This window comes from Prionailurus bengalensis, chromosome A1 (genome assembly GCF_016509475.1).
Source record: "Prionailurus bengalensis isolate Pbe53 chromosome A1, Fcat_Pben_1.1_paternal_pri, whole genome shotgun sequence".
Classification (NCBI taxonomy): Eukaryota; Metazoa; Chordata; class Mammalia; order Carnivora; family Felidae; genus Prionailurus; species Prionailurus bengalensis.
In genome coordinates, this window is record NC_057343.1 from 214,300,812 (window position 1) to 214,320,967 (window position 20,156).

Sequence of the window (20,156 nt, forward strand, 5' to 3'; positions counted from 1 at the left end):
CCATAACGAGTGAAGAAATTGAATCAGTTATCAAAAATCCAAATAAATAAGAGTCCAGGACCTGATGGCTTCCCTGGGGAATTTTACCAGACGTTTAAAGCAGAGATAATACCTATCCTTCTCAAGCTTTTCCAAAAGATAGAAAGGGAAGGAAAACTTCCAGACTCATTCTGTGAAGCCAGCATTACTTTGATTCCTAAACCAGAGAGAGACCCAGCAAAAAAAGAGAACTACAGGCCAATATCCCTGATGAATATGGGTGCAAAAATTCTCAACAAGATACTCGCAAATCGAATTCAACAGCTTGTGAAAAGAATTATTCAACATGACCAAGTGGGATTCATTCTTAGACTGCAGGGCTGGTTCAGTATTTGCAAATCAATCAATGTGATATATCACATTAGTAAAAGAAAAGATAAGAACCATATGATCCTGTCAATCAATGCAGAAAAAGCATTTCACAAAATTCAACATCCTTTCTTAAAAGAAAAAGAAACCCTCGATAAAGTCGGGATAGAAGGAACATACTTAAACGTCATAAAAGCCATTTATGAAAAGCCCACAGCTAATATCATCCTCAATGGGGAAAAACTGAGAGCTTTCCCCCTGAGATCAGGGACACTACAGGGCTGTCCACTCTCATCGCTGTTGTTTAACATAGTGCTGGAAGTGCTAGCATCAGCAATCAGACAACAAAAGAAAACCAAAGGCATCAAAATTGGCAAAGATGAAGTCAAGTTTTCACTTTTTGCAGATGACATGACATTATTATGGAACACCCAATAGACCCCACCAAAAGTCTCCTAGAACTGATACATGAATTTAGCACAGTCGCAGGATACAAAATCAATGTACAGAAATCAGTTGCATTTTTATACACTAATAATGAAGCAACAGAAAGACAAATAAAGAAACGGATCTCATTCACAATTGCACCAAGAATCATAAAATACCTAGGAATGAACTTAACCAAAGATGTTAAAATCTATATGCTGAAAACCATAGAAAGCTTGTGAAGGAAATTGAAAAAGATACAAAGAAATGGAAAAACATGACCAATTTCAAGCTGATGTCACTGAATGTGGAGCTAAGAAGAGATGTACAGTGTGTTACGTGATTATTTTATATTTCCATACAGATACCTTACAGATAGAATAGATGTACTCTCAAATGCATAGAAAATAGCAAAATAATTTGAAAGTGAAATTTTGAGTATTTATTACCATTGTTTTTAATAAAATGAATTTAATTGTAAGCTTATATAACTTAGCTTTGAAGAATGACTTTGTTAACCAGCTCACAAAGTTTCTGAAACTATAATAAATTGTTTTCATAAGCTAGTACAAACAACTCCAGCACAACTCCACACATATTTTCTTTATATGACAGAGATGAACCAGAGAATGACAATTAATTCTTAAATAAGATCTAAGAAAGCTTTTGGGCCAAGGCTTACTTGAATGAGAAGATACAGGATCTTGGATGGGTAGAAATTAAGAATAAAATGCAAAAAAAGCATCCAGACTAATATACAGGGTTTTGGCTTCGGGGGGGTTTCTTTTTTTCTCTTAAGTCAAAGCAGCTAGAAAAAGCTTAAAGTAAGGAAAAAAAATGTTTCAAAAAAGAAAAAAGAAAAAAAATGTTTCAGTGTGCTTTTCTGGAGGATACACTAAGTAAGAAATACAAATACCATATGATTTCACTCATAATCTAAAAAGCAAAACAAATGAGTAAACAGACAAAAAGCGTTATCTGACCTGTAAATACAGAGAACAAACTGATGGTTGTCACAGGAAATGGGGGTAAAGGGATGGGCAAAATGGGTGAAGAGGAGTGGGAAACACCAGCTTCCAGTTATGGAATGAGTGAGTCACAGGAATAAAAGGCACAGCACAGAGAATATAGTCAATGATACTGTGGCAGTGTTGTATGGGGACAAACGGGGACTACTTGGGGTGAACACAGCATAAGATATAGAAAGGTTGAATCACTATGCAGTAGACCTGAAACTAATGCAACATTGTGTGTCAACTATACTCAAATTTTTCAAGAAAAAAATTTTAAGCAGATAGAAAATGCTTAATAGAGTAAGAAAAAAATATTTCAAGTTTGCAAGTGTATTGTTGCATTATTATCACTATCACTATTGTTGTTATTATAATAAACTGATAATTAGTGCTCTGTTTCACTATAGGAACTGCCTGTAAATGTAACTAAAAGTTTAACACTGGAGGCTGGTTTTTAACGGTTTTTTTTTGTTTTTTTTGTTGTTTTTTTTTTTTTTGAGACAGAGAGAGACAGAGCATGAACGGGGGAGGGGCAGAGAGAGAGGGAGACACAGAATCGGAAACAGGCTCCAGGCTCTGAGCCATCAGCCCAGAGCCCAACGCGGGGCTCGAACTCACGGACCGCGAGATCGTGACCTGGCTGAAGTCGGACGCTTAACCGACTGCGCCACCCAGGCGCCCCTGGAGGCTGGTTTTAAGAAACAGTTATGAAAACCTTTGAAGAGGCATGAGATGTCTATTTTGCCAGTAGTTTTGGTTTAAAAATAGCCTGTTAATCACTCAACTAGTCAGAATGTGAGAGATCTCTCAAGGAAGACAAAGATAAACTATTAGGAATCTGGGGTGGACACAGATTTGTGTGGCCTCTAATAGAATCAGCGAGCAAAGATTTACTAAACAGATGGATATCTCTAAGACACTGAGATACAACAAGGGGGAAGCGTGGCCCAGGATCTATTCTCAGGTTACAGTGAATAAACAAGCAGACATTATGTAATCCCATCAGACAACAGACTAATGTCTCCAGACTGATGGATTTCATAATTTCAACTATCATTTACTAATGTTTAATTCTGTCAAGTAAAGACATAAAAGCGGGGGTGGGGGGACCACTGTTATCACTACCATTTGATGATAGAAAAGGTATTCTCACAGCTCAGACACAAAATCATAGTTGTAATCTCACGGGGAAAAAAAAAGCCAAACAAAGCTTTATATATTCAGTCAATTAGTGTTTATGAACATTTCCCTATTATTGTCCTTGTTTTTCTTATTAAAGCACAAACTGCTAATGCTTCCTGGACAGACAACCATCCTAAAGATGTGACATGGACCAATCTCGTGGTCCGTGAGTTCGAGCCCCGCGTCGGGCTCTGGGCTGATGGCTCAGAGCCTGGAGCCTGTTTCCGATTCTGTGTCTCCCTCTCTCTCTGCCCCTCCCCCGTTCATGCTCTGTCTCTCTCTGTCCCAAAAATAAATAAACGTTAAAAAAAAAAATTAAAAAAAAAAAAAAAGATGTGACATGGAAACCTCTGAGCAGCAGTCCTAAATTCTGCTGTAAAGGTAGCATCTTTTTATCATCACGATCAATGTCTGATAGGGCAGTATGCGACAGAGGATTAAAGGTGAGAGGGTCTTTGAGGGTCATCTAGGTATACTTAGGGTGTGAACAACACTAATCTCATGTTGTTACTGTGGCCACTGCCATATTTCACGCCCTGGCTTTGTCATCTCCTGGCTGGGTGACCAGGGCAAGGTGTAAGACTCTGTCTCAGAGATGATCGCAGTGCCTGCCTCACAGGGCTGTGGCAGGGACTGCATGAGATAGTTTAGCCCTGGAGGGTCCTGGGAAGTTTGATGCCACCAGTGTGAGCCATCATTGCTTCTCTCTGCTGGGAACCTCCCACCCACAACGTTGTGCACACCTCAGGGTCCTCATCTATGAAATGAAGTTAAGGAGTAGATAGAATCTACCACACACAAGGTCACATACAAGAAAGATCCCAGGGCCACAGTTATGGGCCAATCTTGACACTAGGAGCCCAAGAACTTGATGTGCTAAAATAGTAGCAACCCCATTTGTTGACCTGCCACTGCATATCAGGAACCACTTGAACCCTTCAAATGACTTATTATTCTCCTAATTGTACCAAGGGGCAAACTGAGGCAAACAAAGGCCTATGGTTTGCTGAGACCCCCACAGCTAGTTTACAAAAACACAGAGATTTAAGCAGGCCATTTGAGAAAATCTAAGTTTTAACAAAATTTCACAAAGCAGAAACATCATGGAGTATTAACCTTACAAAAACTATACAGAATTTCTTTGGGTAATAATTCCCCTGGTGCAGGAAATGTTTTATTTTGGAATACTTAGTACTTGACAAAGAAGATAAAAGGAAAGAAAAGTTTCAGGGAATTCTTTGAAGATCAGCAGTGTGGAAGTTATAATGTTAAAAGGATAAATAAGGTGGCGACTGAAGAGATGGGACAAAGCTACAAGGTTGTTCAAAACAGACAGAGTGCAAGCCCCAAAACCTGATGTAAATTAGTGAAGAACGCTGGATGTAAAAACACTGGGAGTGGAGGGCTCCCAGCAAATTAGAGAGTATTTGCCCCATCAAAGGCATTAAAATTCCTTTTTTTTCTTTCTGCAAACACTAGCTGTCCAAACAGAATGCATCTGCAGAGACTCCAATCATAATCACTGAGACAATAAATGCCCCAGAATGAGGGAGAGCTCACCTGAAGCCAGGGTGGCCGGGGAGGTCTGCAGAGCAGCAGGTATGAACCATAGGGTGAAAAACAGACCCGACTAGAAAGCCAAGGGTTTTCCCGGCAGGAGGAACAAAAGGGATAAAAAGTTGCAGTCAGGAAAGTGTGAGGAATGTTTTGTGTGTGACAAGGAAATCAGTTTGAGGAAGTCAAATTCAGCACAATTTGAACCTAAGGACCAGCCACTAGTAAGACAGTAAAGCCAGACTGAGGGTGTAGAGCTGTGAACACCAGAGGCGGGTGTGGAATCTGATGGGGAAGAGGGAAGCTCATTAGAGGTTACTGAGCAAGACAGTGACATTGTCAAAGCAGCATCTTAGGAAGACCAACATGGCGGCAGTGAAAAGGAGGAAAAGAGGGGGGTTGTGGAGTTGGGAGGCTGCTCTCCACTACTTTGAGGCTGAGGTGATAAAGGCCTTGTTTGGTGGCAGAGAAGATGGACAGGGAGAGATGGATGAGAATCTGACTGGATGTGAAAGGTGATAAAAAGGAAGCCAGGTCTACTTACAGAAGATGAAAAATGACCACTCTACTGGCCTAAGTGGTTTGGCATGGTCATTGTCTAGAAACAGCCTGACTTCAAACCCCAGCTCTGCTACTTGGTAGCTGGGAGGACTTGGGCAAGTTACTTAACCTTTCTGTGCCTCCATTTACACACTTTTAAAGTGACCGTAGTCGAACTTCATAAGAGTGACACATGGATAGTGTGTCATAGGAACTTCATAGGAGTGACACTGACACATTGTTCAGAAAATGAACCTATTTAAGGTGCTTAGCCCATTTATGGTGCTTAACCCATTTAAGATGCGTAGGTCTCTTGGCATGCAAAGAGCTCTCAATAGCTCACTACTGTTACTGAACTGAGAAGGGCACACACTCTTGCTCATTCTTCATTAAATACTGAGAACAGTCATGAGGGGTATACAGTTAAGACACCAGGTGACAAGTTTCATTTAGTTAGTCTTTTGTTGGATTTTTTCCTAAAAGCATAAAATACCTTTGACACCACCCAGGACGCTCCTGCTGGAGGAGCACAGATCTCTCCTGCATAGCTGGTTCTTTTTCGAACCCTCCATGGAGAGCACCCAGCACTGGCCACCACACTACAGGATAAGGAGGGGGTGACACAGCCTGGAATGCAGTCTCCCAGACCTGTCTTACTTGACCCTCATTCTGAACTATCGGAGGCCCTTCTGGAAGAGAGGTGTTGTCTCTATTCTGGTCTCTGGTGTCCCTGGGCCTGGGAGGTACCCCTATAGGTATTAGGAACTTCAGGGCTGTGATGCAATCATCTTCTACCAGCCTGCCTGATGCCTGGTCTCTCTTGGCCCACTGGAGTAGCAGTGGAATAAGAATCCCTTTTGTCTACACTATGCAATCTCCCCACCCACCCACTAACACCTTTATGAGGTGCTGCAAAATCCCAGAATTCCCAGGAGAGACTTGGACTGAGGTCAGGCACTGGTGGGGAAGATGTTCTTCGGGACCCATGAGGGTCTTTTATATTGGGGGGAGGGCAGGCATTGCTCTGACAGATGACAGCTGCTAGCATGATTGCCCCAGGGTAATGACGTCCAGGGAGCAGTTCTTAGGAATGCTAGGTTCTTCAGTTCTTAGAGGTTCTGATAAGCCAGGGCGAGAAAGCAGGTGTGTGACAGTGCTGATGTGCTAGGCCAGCAGGCGCCTCCACCCCAAGGAGAAAGCAGATTTGAATGAAACTTCTCTGGCCCTCTGAGGGTTGTCACTGGCCCACACTGGCCCTTGTCTGGCCCCTTTGGATGGGGGCCAATGTACAGAAGAGGGACCTCTTCCTCCTTACTGTCATCTCTTCCTACAGCAGGGCAGGGCTACTTGTCACCAAGCCAAATTGTCTTGAAAGGCCTCAAAAATGACAAGCTGGGGGCTTTGTCCCCTTATCCAGGGCAACAGGAGAGTATCGTAATTGTCCTACTGAATGCCTCACTCTATGCCAGGCAGGGTTCTAAATTTGAAGTCTTCACAGCAGTTGTGAGGTTGGGACTATGACAATCCCACTCACCACAGGGTGCAAGTCACAAGAATGGAGCCAGGTTATAACCTGGCTCCAACAGTGTCCTCATCTATGAAATGGGAATGATAGAGCTTCAGCAGCTAACGATGCTCAGGGATGCACAAAGCCTGCAAATGGAATTCTTTTCCTTACTTCTAGTTTGGTGTTAATAGATGATTTTTAAAATTGCTATTCTTTAAAAAAAAACACAGCCATTGGTACCTCTCCTATTAGTAGTCCTATTTCTGTCAACTCCAGAAGCCCATGATTTAGCATTAGTGAAGGAGTGTGGTACTAAATCAATGGTGTTTGGAGCTCTGTAGAGCTCCTCTGGGGAACATAGCCCCCACTAGCCACAGTGATGAAGCATATTTGGCCATTCGTGGGATGTTGCGTATGCATGAAGAAGTTCAGAGAGGGATGAGGAGGTAATGCACAAGATGGAGATTCAAGAAGGCCCAGGTCCCCAGGGTGGTCCCCAGGGTGATATGGAAAAACACTAGGAATACTCTGTACATTATGGACTGAATATTTGTGTTCCCCCTAAAATTCATATGTTGAAGTTCAAATCCCCCAGTGTGGCTCTATTTGGAAATGAGGTCACAGGGTGGGGGTGTGATCTAATAGGATTAGTGTCCTTATAAGAAGAGACACCAGAGAGGCGCCTGGGTGGCTCGGTCGGTTAAGCACCTGACTTCGGCTCAGGTCGTGATCTCATGGTTCGTGGGTTCGAGCCCCACATTGGGTTCTGTGCTAACAGCTCAGAGCCTGGAGCCTGTTTCAGATTCTGTGTCTCCCTCTCTCTCTGCCCCTCCCTCGCCCACACTCTGTCTCTGTCTCAAAAATAAATAAACATTAAAAAATAATTTAAAAAAGAAGAGACATGAGAGAGTCCCTCTCCCTCTCTACTTGTCTACCTCTCTCTCTATTTCTATTTCTATCATTGCATTACCTGCCCCACACACACCCATTTCTGGGATTGGTAAGTAATAAATGTGACTTTACTTCCTCTCTGTGAGTGTATTGAAACTGTGCCTTCAATCAAAATAACCCCAGGGTTCTTACTTCCCCAAAGTGCGAGCTCTGATGCTAAGGGAGCTAGCTGCCAACGCTGTGTAGGTGCCTTGTGCCTCCTCATTCATCAGATCAGATTCTGCATGTTGTCAATTCAGTACACTAGCTCCAGCTTCCCAACATTTCTATCTGCCTATCTCCCCGTGCACACATGAACCCAGGAAAGGACATGTGAGGATATGGCAAGAAGACGGCCATCTATAAGCCGAGAAGCCCTCGCCAGAAACCAAATTGGGAGACATCTTGATCTTGGCCTTGCAGCCTCCATAACTGTGAGAAATAAATTTGTTGGTTCAGACCCCCAGTCTTTGGTATTTTTGGTATGACAGCCTGAGTGGACTAAGACAGCCTGTGTTTCCTGGAGGTTTCCTGGCCCCACCCTTCATTTCTGGCTTGCTCTTCCACACCCTTCCCCCAGCCCCCACTCCAACCTCCAGCCCAGAATCAGCATCCGGCTCAGAATCCTCTCAAACACAAGCCCCCAGTATGAGTGGCATTCGTGGTGCTGTCAGGGGACTCCATGGCAGTGGTAGGAGCAGGAAGACCAGGGAAATCGCTATGTGGTGCTCTGGCTTAAAACAAACCATAAGTAATTTTCCAGGTAATGAAGCAGCTTTTTACAACCTTGAGGAAACTAGAGATGCTTAAATCTCATCAGTCTAATGAGCACACCAGAACCTGAAGAACTCTCTAGTGACAAAACTGACTTGGGACCTCTTCAAACTGGGCAATAGGAGTCAGTGAGGCCAACTGTGTAGCTATGCAGTGTTCTCAAGCTGTAGAGATGCAGGTAATAGGATTTCTGAAGGGTTCTTCCCTTACCCTCCAATTCAAGGTTCACCACTCATTATAATATATTGTTTTCTTAGGGCACCTGGGTGGCTTAGTTGGTTGAGCATCCAACTCTTGATTTTGGCTTGGGTCATGATCCCTGTGTTGTGGGATCAAGCCCTGTGTCAGGCTGCACGCTGAGCATGGAGACTTCTTGGGACACTCTCTCCCTCTGCCCCTCTCCCCGACTCATGCTATCTCTCTTTCTATATATAATAAAATATAAAAAAGTAAAATAATAGTAATTTTTTTTCTTATTTCTATAAATTTCCCTTTGCTGGGCAGAAATTCTTGAGTTCTTTCATGGGTACCATTCAAGCAGTACAATTCATCACATCTACTAATTGATCTTTACTTAAACTCACCCTAGGAAAACAAAGTCCCCAGAGAATATGGATATGTGCAGTGTATGTTGGTTGAATTATAAGCAGGAAAAAGTTTCTGTGGGATGTATTTTTAATGAGAACACCATTGTTATAGTGTGAGCATGTGGCATTCTTGCTTAATAGAAACATTTACAAGAACATACATATTTATATCCAAACACCAAATGAAGTAGATACTTTAAATGACCAGTCTGCACCAGAAATAAAAATATATTATACAAAACAGGGGTTATATCCACAGTCATTAACTTTCATTTTCCACACAAAACAATAAATTAAATCACATTATATGCAGATAGTTCTACTTACATTAGAATAACAAATTGTATGTAGCTTGTGCAGCTCTTATTTTACTTTTCTACCATCCTCATGGTAGATTTATATTGGTTGGTAGTCCTATATTTAAGATAACAATGAGTAATAAATGGCCCAGAAGACAAAGGCTACAAAAGCAATCCTCCACAGTGTCTGTTCCATGTCCTCTTGGTTTCAACCATTCACCACACACAGGACACAAAGCTCAGGTTCCCAGGACCCAGCAAAAAGGTCTGCAAACTCACAGCATCTGCATGTTATTGGGAGCGCCTTATCACTGTCTTATAAGTAAGACACACCACACTGAACTTTGTCAGATGTCGGCATTAAATAATAGAGTATCTGGTTTTGAAATCCAAATTTTCCTCTTTCTCAACATTTTCTGCCCAGTTATTGTATGACAGCTTTGTTCCCCTAGCAAACAAAATTTGGTAGTCTATGTTATTATTTACACCCTTGGTGGAAGGGCCCTTTATTCCTGTGCATAAAATTTAGATCTTTAAACACGTGAATCAAAGCAACAGCATCTTTGCTAACTCTTAATTTTGCTTGTTCAAATCTTTCCCCTAGAAATCATTCCACACCTGATACATCAAAGAGCTATTATAACATACAGATTTTTACTTCCGAGACTCAGCTCCCATTGAAACCCTTTCACCATGTTTGAAGTAGTTTACAACATGAACATTAACAGCATCAGCTGGTTTAGAATTGCTTTCCCTTTGGTATGAATTAACGTTAGTGGTTAATGAAAAATTTGAACAAACTCCAATCCAGCACCCTTTGAAAGTCATTTTAATCCTAGAGTCTAGCTGTGGGATATGCCTGCAAGAGACATTTGTGAGATCTACATGCTGAAAACCAAAGCCAGGCTTGTTGGAATATACGCACATCACAGGCTTGAACTGCCCCGAGAGCATGTGTGGTCAAGTCAGCATAGGGTTCTGATCCAAAGCCAGCTACATTCTTATAGGCAGCACTGTTTTCTCTTCTTTCCCTCTGAGGAAGTGCAGAGGTCCTACTCAAGTCTCTACCTGCATGGGCAAGATGCCGATGCATCTTTGGAGCCATGATGGATGGTGGAGGGGTGGGCAGAGGGAGTAGGGGAGAAAGGGTTGGTAAAGACAGTGGCAGCTTGCAATGCCACCCTCTTCTGTTTCTTTCGGAGGATCAAACTCTTGACTTTTCTTGCTGGGTGTGTCCCAAGCTTCTTGCTGAGTCTGGCTATTGAAGATGGGCTAAACTACTGGGTATTCTGTAGTTTAAAGATCAACTGAAAAAGAAACAGATCCTTCTGAACAGCACCTTCTCATTTTCTATGCTTCTGCACTGCCCCCAAAACATATTCCATGTTTTCAGACAGTTTCAGTTTGTCCCAGTGAAGAAGAAATTCAGCCCATTTTCAGCTTCTCCATGAAGCACTAACCAACAGGGCATAACTAAACAAAACCCATGAAATACAGATTGAGAGGCCTGATTTTGGTTGGTGTTTGGCTTTATCCTGTATCCACTCAGGATCTGGGTTCTTTGTGTCCCAAGAAACATAGGTCCGCATTCCTTTCAATTTATAAACACCCCCTTAATACTGGTGGTATAATATTTTACTTGGCGTCCTAAACAGACTTCCACAAATAGCCCAGTATACTCACTCACAAGAAGGTGGTGATGCCACGGAAACGACTTTCTGAATTGTCACTGTATGAGGTCTATACAATAGCTTTAATTTCCCTGCCAATGGCATATCTTACACTTCCAAAATCAGTACCAACCAGAAGGAAAGTGGTAAATTAGGGAAAAAGGGGACACAGGTACCTGGAATAAGCTAACTCTAGAAGCCTGTGAGTAAAGTAAAAATCTGAATTTTAGAGAAGAGGAGAAACGGGCATTATCTTTCCATGCCTTTCTCTTCTCCCTCCACTAAATATAGCATCTGAAATGTAAAAAAAATAATAATAATAACCAAACTATTTTAAAGCCTATGGAACCATGTATGTAGTTCAGGAAAGGGACAAGCTGACAGTTCGGAGAAATGTAATGCTGTAGGGGCTTCCTCATGGAATCTGTGATCAGCCTGGGGGAAAATATGCACTCTATACAGAAATTTCTTTCTGGATAGAAATCATCTGGAGAAGGCTTTTATTTTTGAGTCCAGGGGGGGAAAAATCCCTAAGAAGGTGACAATGATGACCATAAAACCTACACTTATTTCCAACACCATAAGTATATACAGAAAGTATATACTCATTCTGACCTATATAAACATCAGCTTGTTTGTCCAGATGAAAAATACTGATGAAGTTTCCCTTTTGAAATCTGAACACCCTAGATTTCAGGGTAAAAATTTATAGGGTGATTTAAGAACTAAAGCCTTACTCATTTTACTGTATGATATGTGGCTTCTGGTGGAGTATGAATGACTAGTTGTCAAAGGTGCTGTTTAGCACTTAGGAACTTAAATCCCAAATTATAATTTCCAGAGGTCTTAACCCAGGGTAAGCTTGGGCCAAACATCTATACTTTTAGCAAAGTTTTCCAACGTAATAGAGTTTTCAAAACTTAACAGAGTTTTGGTAACACATGGATGATTTCAAGGAGGAAAGAAGTGAAACCAGACATGTAAAGAAGCAATTAGAACTGCTTTAAGATTGGAAGAGAATGGCATGCACATACGAGAAACCTCATGATTTGTTCCGCCACATTTAAAAGACTCAAAATCTCAATTCTACCATTTTATCTGGGTGTAAAATATTAAGTTTAGAACTATTCTACTACTTGAAGTAGAAATAAAAGATATTTGCTTTAAAAATGTTAGAGTTAATGGGCCCCTATATAAATTCCAGAAAGGTTAGAAACATTTATACCCAAAGACTACAACCAGGTAGAGTGATTTTTCCCCTGTAATAAGCACATAGGCTTGAAATTTAATTTTTTTTTACGAACACGAGATGGTATAAAATGAATATCTCTAAAATACATTGAAAATATCATTGAAAAATAAAAATTAGAGAGAAATAAGCTCTCAATTCACGAAAATAAGATAGACGCAAACCTTCCATTATGTTTTCACTTTAAGGAGTCCTGAGCTGTTAAATGTTTTGCTTTTCTAGATTATACCTCCCAAACTCTCTTCCTACATTGGAATTTCTGGAGCTTGCATTTCTTGCCTTCTTTTTCCATCTTTTTTTGAAGTCAGCACTTTTTCCTTCACATCCACTATGGAGAACTACAGTATAGTCATTTCGGTTGATCATAGCTCATTCTGTTATGTGCTCTCCAGCTGCCTGAATCCTATTTTTTAAACGTGGAGGGAAAATATGCCTTATACAGAAATAATTCATTCACTGAAATAATCCATTGGCCGGTTGAAGTAGGAGTGACAGAGGCAGACTCCTCCTGGGAAGCAACCTCGGCCAGCTTCCAAGACACACAGCTTTCACTCTCTCCGCCTCCACTATTACCTGTGTCAACTACGACCTCCATCACTACCAAGGAATTATTCTAACTCCTCTATTTTCCTCTCTATACATGGTCTTTTATAGTCATTAAGATAATTTTTAAAACTATTTTCCAGATGTTCAAAATGTTATTGAGGAAAGCCCCTAGTGACATAATTACAAGATGGTACACTAATCTGGCAACTTCCTATTCTTCTCTCACTGTTTTCTCCATAAATTATAAGCAAAAATGGCAACCTGAGTTTAAACCTCTGTGCAGAGTATTGGGTGCAAAGTAGGTATTCGGCAAATACCTATTCAACTCTGTTCAAATCCCTTACATATACACCCATAACCCACCATTACACGGGTTATTAGCGGATGACTATTAAGCTTTGTGGAATCAACTAAAAAGGAATATAAAAGCTATCTAGAGTCCCTCTTTTAACCAAAACATCACTGAATTTTAGTAAAACGTCATGTGTGCATTTTTTAAATTTATCATCTCTGTGCTTACTGTTAAATTCTAATACTCTTTATAAAGTTGTTCTTGAGGGAAAAGGCTGCCTTAAACCATACTTAATTCCAATAAATTCCACCCTTTATCTTGAAACTCATCATTTGACCAGAACTGGAAGAGGTCCATCCTGAAAATAACTTGCATTTAAAACAGGTAAATTGTTGTTGTATGGAAACCAATTTGACAATAAATTTCATATTAAAAAAATAATAATAATAAAAAAATAAAACAGGTAAATTGTTATACTCCTGTAGAGTCTGTGATCTGAATACAATTCTAGGTCTCTGTAATTAAAGCAGCAATTGGCATTTGGCTATAACCAAGGGCAAGAGGGAAACAGAAAAAGAGAAGCATCTTTCATCATCGTTGTTTTGTGGTACACTTTACCCATGCTTTTAAAATATAAGTGAAATTCAATTTTCAAAATGAAAAAATAGACACATTTTCTAATAGCAAAATATAAGATTAAAAATACCTAAAAATAAAATGTTAGTGTGAAATAGGGTTTTTTTACATTAAAAAATGAAACATTTTAGATTTGCCTTTCTTATATAAATCCTCTTATCTTATTAATAGTTACAACTTTCCAGAATAGCTTTTATGAGACACTGAAGGAGACAGGCAGGAAATCCTTTTTCAAGATATGACATCAGGACCTGAATATATACATTGGACAGAGCATTCCTCAACCTCAAATCCATCCAGCAGCACTAAAAAAAGGAATGCTGTATTTCCAACCTTGAGATTTTTCATTACATTTTCTTCTTTTTGGATGTTAAATTCTTTCCAAGAATATTCTACTTTAAAAATGATTTTATTCTAGCTATAAAACATTTCATTTAAGAAAACCACACGTTGTAGCCTTATGTGAAATGTCCCCAAAAGCCATCAAGATATGGAGACATTGCATTTTCAAAACATAAATCTAATCATAGGCCCTGAAACAGTATGACTATTTAAACAGAGTGATGTTATATTCTCATATTTGCTTGTCATGAGATGAAAGGCCAGGAGGCATATGGTGATTAATAATAGTTCCTGAGCTTCTAAAGAAATTATACAACAAAATGACTAACTGCTTAAAAGAATGAGTTCTTCAAGAGCGCCCCTTCTGTTCCGTTGATGTCTTTCATCCCATCTATCTCCTTAAAGAATCTCAGGGCAAAAGAAAAGGCTTTCTTTTAAGCCACTGAAAAATGGGATCTGATGGAATCTTCCCGTAACTCTCGATGTTTTCCAACATTACTTTCTTCTTGCTGGCTTCTCCTCTCAATGGTTATTCTGTATTTCTTCCTGGGTAAAGGGAAAGTGAATGCAGTAATAAAACCTCAGTTGGCTACAAAATACTATGGTTTCTCTTACAAAGAATGCCCTCAAGGGACATCTGGGTTTGGGTTGATAAATGAGAAGTGACAGAATATGAAACCCTGGTCAGAGATTAAAGCTGTGTGCCCCAAGGCATTATGCACTTCTTCAATGAGGAAAATTGGCATGCTTTCTGAAATGCCATAGAACAAACCTCCCCCTTTTTCCCTGGGTGCCTTGTGGGTTAAGTCTTGTCTGTTCTGCCACAGAAGCTCTCCCTAACTCCCAGGATGTGCCCTAGATAAAGATCAGACTAAGTATACTGTGACCAAAGGAACAGGAATACAATTGTTCCCACAAAGAATCACATACACCCAGAGTTAAATTTCCATACAGAAATGAAGAAATCTTGGTCTAATGACATGAGAATAAGCCACAAACTCAATCACCAAAGATTACAAAGGAATGAATCGCCCTCATCATTTGGGACTATCAGTATCTTGAACACACATAAATATTACAAGTTTACAAGCTTTGGGGCTTAACCACAGTGATAATTGAGCACATGGATTCTCCAAACTGAGCACACACCAGCCTGAGAGTGTAGATTAAGGGCCACCTCCTCCTCTTCAGAAGGTGAACTCAGACACCTATTTCTGAATTGGAGGAAGCTTAAGAATAGGTAAGTTGTTTCTCCTTTGTCTATATTCCCTCTCTACTTACACATTTGGTGGGTAGTAGGAATTTGTGCCAGAATATTTGTGATCAAAGGATAGCAGTGGCTCTGTGGCCAACAGGGGGATGCAACAGAAAGCCTGACCTGCTACCCAGTATGCTAACCCACTGACCACCAAACCACCAGGGTCACAAAGACCATCACAGAAGAACAGCTTAGTTCTTTTAACCACCAGGCTTTGGGGGTAAGAGCAAGATATAGACAAGTCATAGGGAGGACTGTGCAAAGGCAAGTGACAAGGGCAATAAAGGAGAGTGAATTTTAAAACTTGATAAAAACAGTTCTCACCTGAAAAAGTAGAAGGCCATTAACAAACCAGCTCCTAGTAAGGCCCCCACAACAATTCCTGTCACTGCCGATTCTTCTAGACCACCTGCTTAAAAAAGAAACATAGATAATCAGAGTTCATTTTGAGAAACAGAAATGTCTCAAGTTTCATTCACTGGAAGGTGTATCTCAGTTTCCCACTTGAGGCAAATTTTCCCTTTTTTTAAGAAAGATTTTCTAGGGGATCCTGCACCTTCATTTGTTTGCTAAGCGCAAAGCTTCAGAAGCATTTAAGAAAGGACCAGATGGACGAACATACCACTCGAAGAGAGTGAGAACAATGAGAAAAAGCAGGTTCCAAAAGTATCTGAGGAGCACAAGGACTGAAGTTTTAGACACATCCACACTGAGTTCATAGTCAGAGAAGACAACTGGACAGACCATGGGACTGACCCAGCACATCTTACTTTCACAGATGGATGATGACACTTCAAAGTGCTAGAAGATTTGGTGAAAAATGCACTGGGTTAATATTCTGTTTTTAGATGTTCTCTCACCAGAGCCAGAGTTTCATGTCAAAATGTCCTATATAGCTTTGCAAAGATGGGAATAACAACTTGAAACAATCAAATTCAGTAGTGTCCCAGTTATTATATAAACATGACAAAAAGCTAGCTTTATATAAACAGTATAGTGTCAGCCTTTAATGCATTATCTCATTTAATCCTCAGAACAGCTCTAAGAGTTGGGTGCATTTTTTTCATTTTACATATGGGAACACTGAGGTTTAAAGAGGTAAAGGAATACTCCTAGGGTCACAAAACCAGTAAGTTACAAGGGTGGGATTTCAAACCCATGTCCAATAATTCCAGAGAATGTTCTTGACACACTTCTGCCCTACTCCTCCCTGTAATTATCGCATATACATAAATAACATAGTTTGAAGGCTGGACCCAAAATAATAAGCATAAATACATTAGCCTAAAGTGACCAACTGGCCTGAAAGATCAATATTCACTTGGTTCTCCCTCACTAGCTTATCAAAGGGTCTCTCTAAAGCAATGATTTCCAACAGTCTCCTATTTGTAAGCTCCTTATAAGAATGTCCACTTGTGGGGCGCCTGGGTGGCTCAGTCCATTAAGTGTCCGACTTCAGCTCAGGTCATGATCTCGCATTTCATGAGTTTAAGCCCTGCATCGGGCTCTGTGCTGACAGCTCAGAGCCGGGAGCCTGCTTTGGATTCTGTGTCTCCCCCTCTCTCTGCCCCTCCCCTGCTTGTGCTCTCTGTCTCTCAAAAAATGAATAAATCTTAAAAATTTAAAAAAAAAAAAAAAGAATCTCCATTTGCTGGGGCACCTGGGTGGCTCAGTCAGTTAAGCATCTGACTTTGGTTCAGGTCATGATCTCATGATTCATGGGTTCAAGCCCCACATCAGGCTCTGTGCTCTGTGTCTCCTTCTCTCTCTGCCTTTCACCCACTCGTGCTCTCTCTCTCTCTCAAAAATAAATAAACACTAAAAAATTTTAATTACAAATAAAAGAATGTCCACTTGCTTCTATATTTATGACAAGGCTTCTCATGAATAATATATTTTACACTTATTTGCTAATTTGCAAATTTGGGAGTGTTTAAGTCTGAGGGGTAGGAAGGTACCAACAAACTCTGAAGATCAGACTGAGACTTGCTACCCATTTACTATTTGATCTTTTTATTTTCCCCAACTAGCAAGGCCAGATGCTAAGAGATGATACATAGTAAGAGATGGAGTAATAGGGAGAAGTCATCTAGCATTTTGGGAAAAGATGAAAGAGAAGAAAGACCTGGAAACCTCTGGTGAAGGTGGGGTGCCAGTTCGTGAACTGTTCCCCTGGGTTTTACCACGTCGGAAAAAGAAAGCTGAACGTTCAGAACATGAGCTCCTAGAGAACATCTGTCTTTTAAGCTTGCATAACACTGACATTAAAGATGGTGAAACACAGCACAAGTTAAGTCTCTAAACTTACATGATTTGCAAGGAGAGCTGTTTGTGTGCTCCACGATTCTGGTTTCGTCTATTCTCAGTTTTAAAGGTCCCCAAGGATATTTGACATTCGGCCGCATTTCAAAACGACCTTCTTTTCCAAAGTAATCACCGATAACCTACGTAAAAGCAGAAAACATGCAAACTGAAAGGTCGAAGTTATCTGTTTCCAAAGGAGGCATAGGGTGGGCTCCCCTGTGACACTGACTATAGTGATGTGTTTTTGAGGACTTTGTAAGTCAGGATTTGTGGTCACTGATGGTGCTTTCAAAGGAGGGATAATTGAGGGAGAACTGTGGCTCCCCATGGCAGGAAAGTGGTTACACAGAAAACAATAATCTTGGAACTCATGGCTCTTCCCTCGCTCATCCGAGGAGGTGCTGCTTGACCCGTCTGCTGTCTGCCACAGAGCAGCCCACACACAGGCAGCCCTTTGTAAGGCCCCAGTTACTTTTAGGGATGTGGGAGAGAGTCAGGCATCTCATACCCAGATTAAGCCAGTCCAGGTACACAGCCTCATACCACTCAATTAGCTGGGCACATAAAGGGTCAAAAGTATCTTTTAGGAACATCCTGTTTCACCCTCCTCTGTTTGGAAGATTATTCCCTGATTTCAAGAGTTACATTCTCCTCTCTGCTGAATTTATCCCATTTGCACCCCATTTCCAGACAACTTTTTTTTCACTTGGTTCAGTTTTCTTTGATGCTCACTTCAAGGTTCACCCACGGTTCCTGGTTCAAACAGATGTTCCATCAGCTACCTGGGCCCTGATCTAGAAGTACCTTCCCACCCAGGTTCTCAGGATGTTTCTCTTTTTTTCCTGGGCACCAGCACACTGCTCCTGAGTGGCCTGTGACATCTCCCCCTCTGTCTTCTGAAGGAGGGCCAGCAAGCTCTCCCAGGCTAGCTCATGTCATAGTAAAAAGAATTCTGGATAATCACCAAAATACAACAATCACTGGCATGTACGGAGCATGTCCCAAGTACTTTAACCTCACAGCGAGCCCATAATAGACTATTACTATCCTCCCTTTACAGAGGGAGAGACTAGAATGCACATGAGACTCAGGCCACTCCAAGGGTGAAAAATCATTCAGTACATGCAGCAAGTGTCAGGTCCAGCTGGCTCTGCTCCTCCCACAAAGGCCACATATATGTGTACTAAGAGAAAAGCAGCAAGCCCTTTAGGCCAGGGTCACATCAAGTGCTATGGAAACATCAGCCCTGGATGAGAGACATCAAAGAAGCACATTTGGCCACTGGAAACAGGATTTCCCCACTCAGGATAAACATGGAACCGTTTCTTGAAATCTTCCAGGATCCCCTCAACCAGAAGGGAGCCCTTTCTACTTGGAAACTCCTAGATTTCCAGCTCATTTTTATTTGGAGGCTGCTCTGGGGACAGCTATTTGGACACCAGAACAAATGCATTCCTTGGAACCTCAACAAGCAGAAGGAGCAGCCGAGGCAGAGTCTCATTCGCTCACCTCCTGGGTGCCCGCCTCTGGGTCTGTCATTGCAATCACAGAGAAGTCCCCGTACCGGTCTCCATTGGCATCTATGGACACCTGCCCGGCAATACCTAGAGGATGAGACGGGAAGAACTCCAAGTTAGTGACTTCAAAGGCCTCTGTCTGCCAACAAAAACAAGAAAATGAATTGACAGGATTTTTTAAACAAACTCATGCCACAGGGAAGCTCATCAGACTCTGAGCATTTTTGTTGGCATTTGGAAAGACATTGTAATTTCATCTGTGTCTGCATTCCTAAATTCTTAACATTTCTCCATTTAAAAATGAAAAGAAAAAGAAATAAATGACCGTCTTTGGGGAATATGTTTAGAAAAAAAAAAGATTAAGGCTAATCCTGAAAGCAGCATGCTTATCCCAGAGTCTTGTATGAATTAAAAACAAACAAAAACTGCAAAGAGAGAGAGGCTGGAGGTGTGGTGCACTCCTAGACCTGTCATGAGTTCGTGTTATCACTGGCCAAACATTATAGAAGTCATTCTAGGCCCAGGACTCAGTGAATGTGCATCACTATAGGCACACTCAATGTACAGGAGAGCAGAGGGCCTGCTTCACAGGCCATGGGAGCCAAGAGCTAAAGAAGAGCTAGTCTTCACCTTACTTATGTTCATTAATTCATTTTTTTTGTGTTTTGTTTTGGGGGTGTTTTCCCAGTTTTATTGAGCTATAATTGACATACCTCACTGTATGAGTTTCAAGCATCCAGCATAAAGGTCTGACTTGGGTATATTGTGAAATGATCACTACAGTAAGTTTAGTTGACATCTGTCATCTCATATAGATACATGAAGTCACTCGTTGTTTATCCACATGAGTTCTGGGTCGTTACTAGGTGCTGAACTGGACACATTCCCCACTCAAGACAGGGGCAGCCTGGACTAAGGATTTCACTTGTTCGCACTGGAATCTGACTGCATGTATTTTAATCCTAGCTTTCACATTTACTAGCTCTGTGACCCTGGGCAAGGACTTAGCCCTCTGGGTCTCCACCTTCAGGACTGTAAAAGAGGTACACTAGTACCTCTCAGCCAAGAGACTGTTGAGAAGATTAAATGAGCTCCAACAGGTAAAACACTTCCACCAGAAGTATAAAAGAAGTTAGTTGTTTTCTTCTACTGTTAGTGTGCCTGGAATACCACCACTACTGT

General features: G+C 41.1%; 1 protein-coding gene across 2 annotated transcripts in view; it reads right to left on the bottom strand.

Annotated features, from left to right (window-relative positions):
- Positions 1 to 8,931: 8,931 nt before the first annotated feature.
- The window catches only part of NPR3 (natriuretic peptide receptor 3), a 78,857-nt gene continuing 67,632 nt past the window's right edge, over positions 8,932 to 20,156 (bottom strand). Inside the window, exons 5-8 of one of the 2 annotated variants that reach the window (XM_043600367.1) lie at positions 18,967 to 19,061; positions 17,462 to 17,597; positions 15,478 to 15,562; positions 8,932 to 14,441 (exon numbers count right to left, since the gene is read on the bottom strand). In XM_043600367.1, coding sequence (XP_043456302.1) covers positions 14,330 to 14,441; positions 15,478 to 15,562; positions 17,462 to 17,597; positions 18,967 to 19,061 — 428 coding nt within the window. In that variant the 3' untranslated portion in view covers positions 8,932 to 14,329. Of the gene's footprint in view, positions 14,442 to 15,477; positions 15,566 to 17,461; positions 17,598 to 18,966; positions 19,062 to 20,156 lie in introns of both variants that reach the window. The other variant, XM_043600359.1, reaches the window with a different exon arrangement.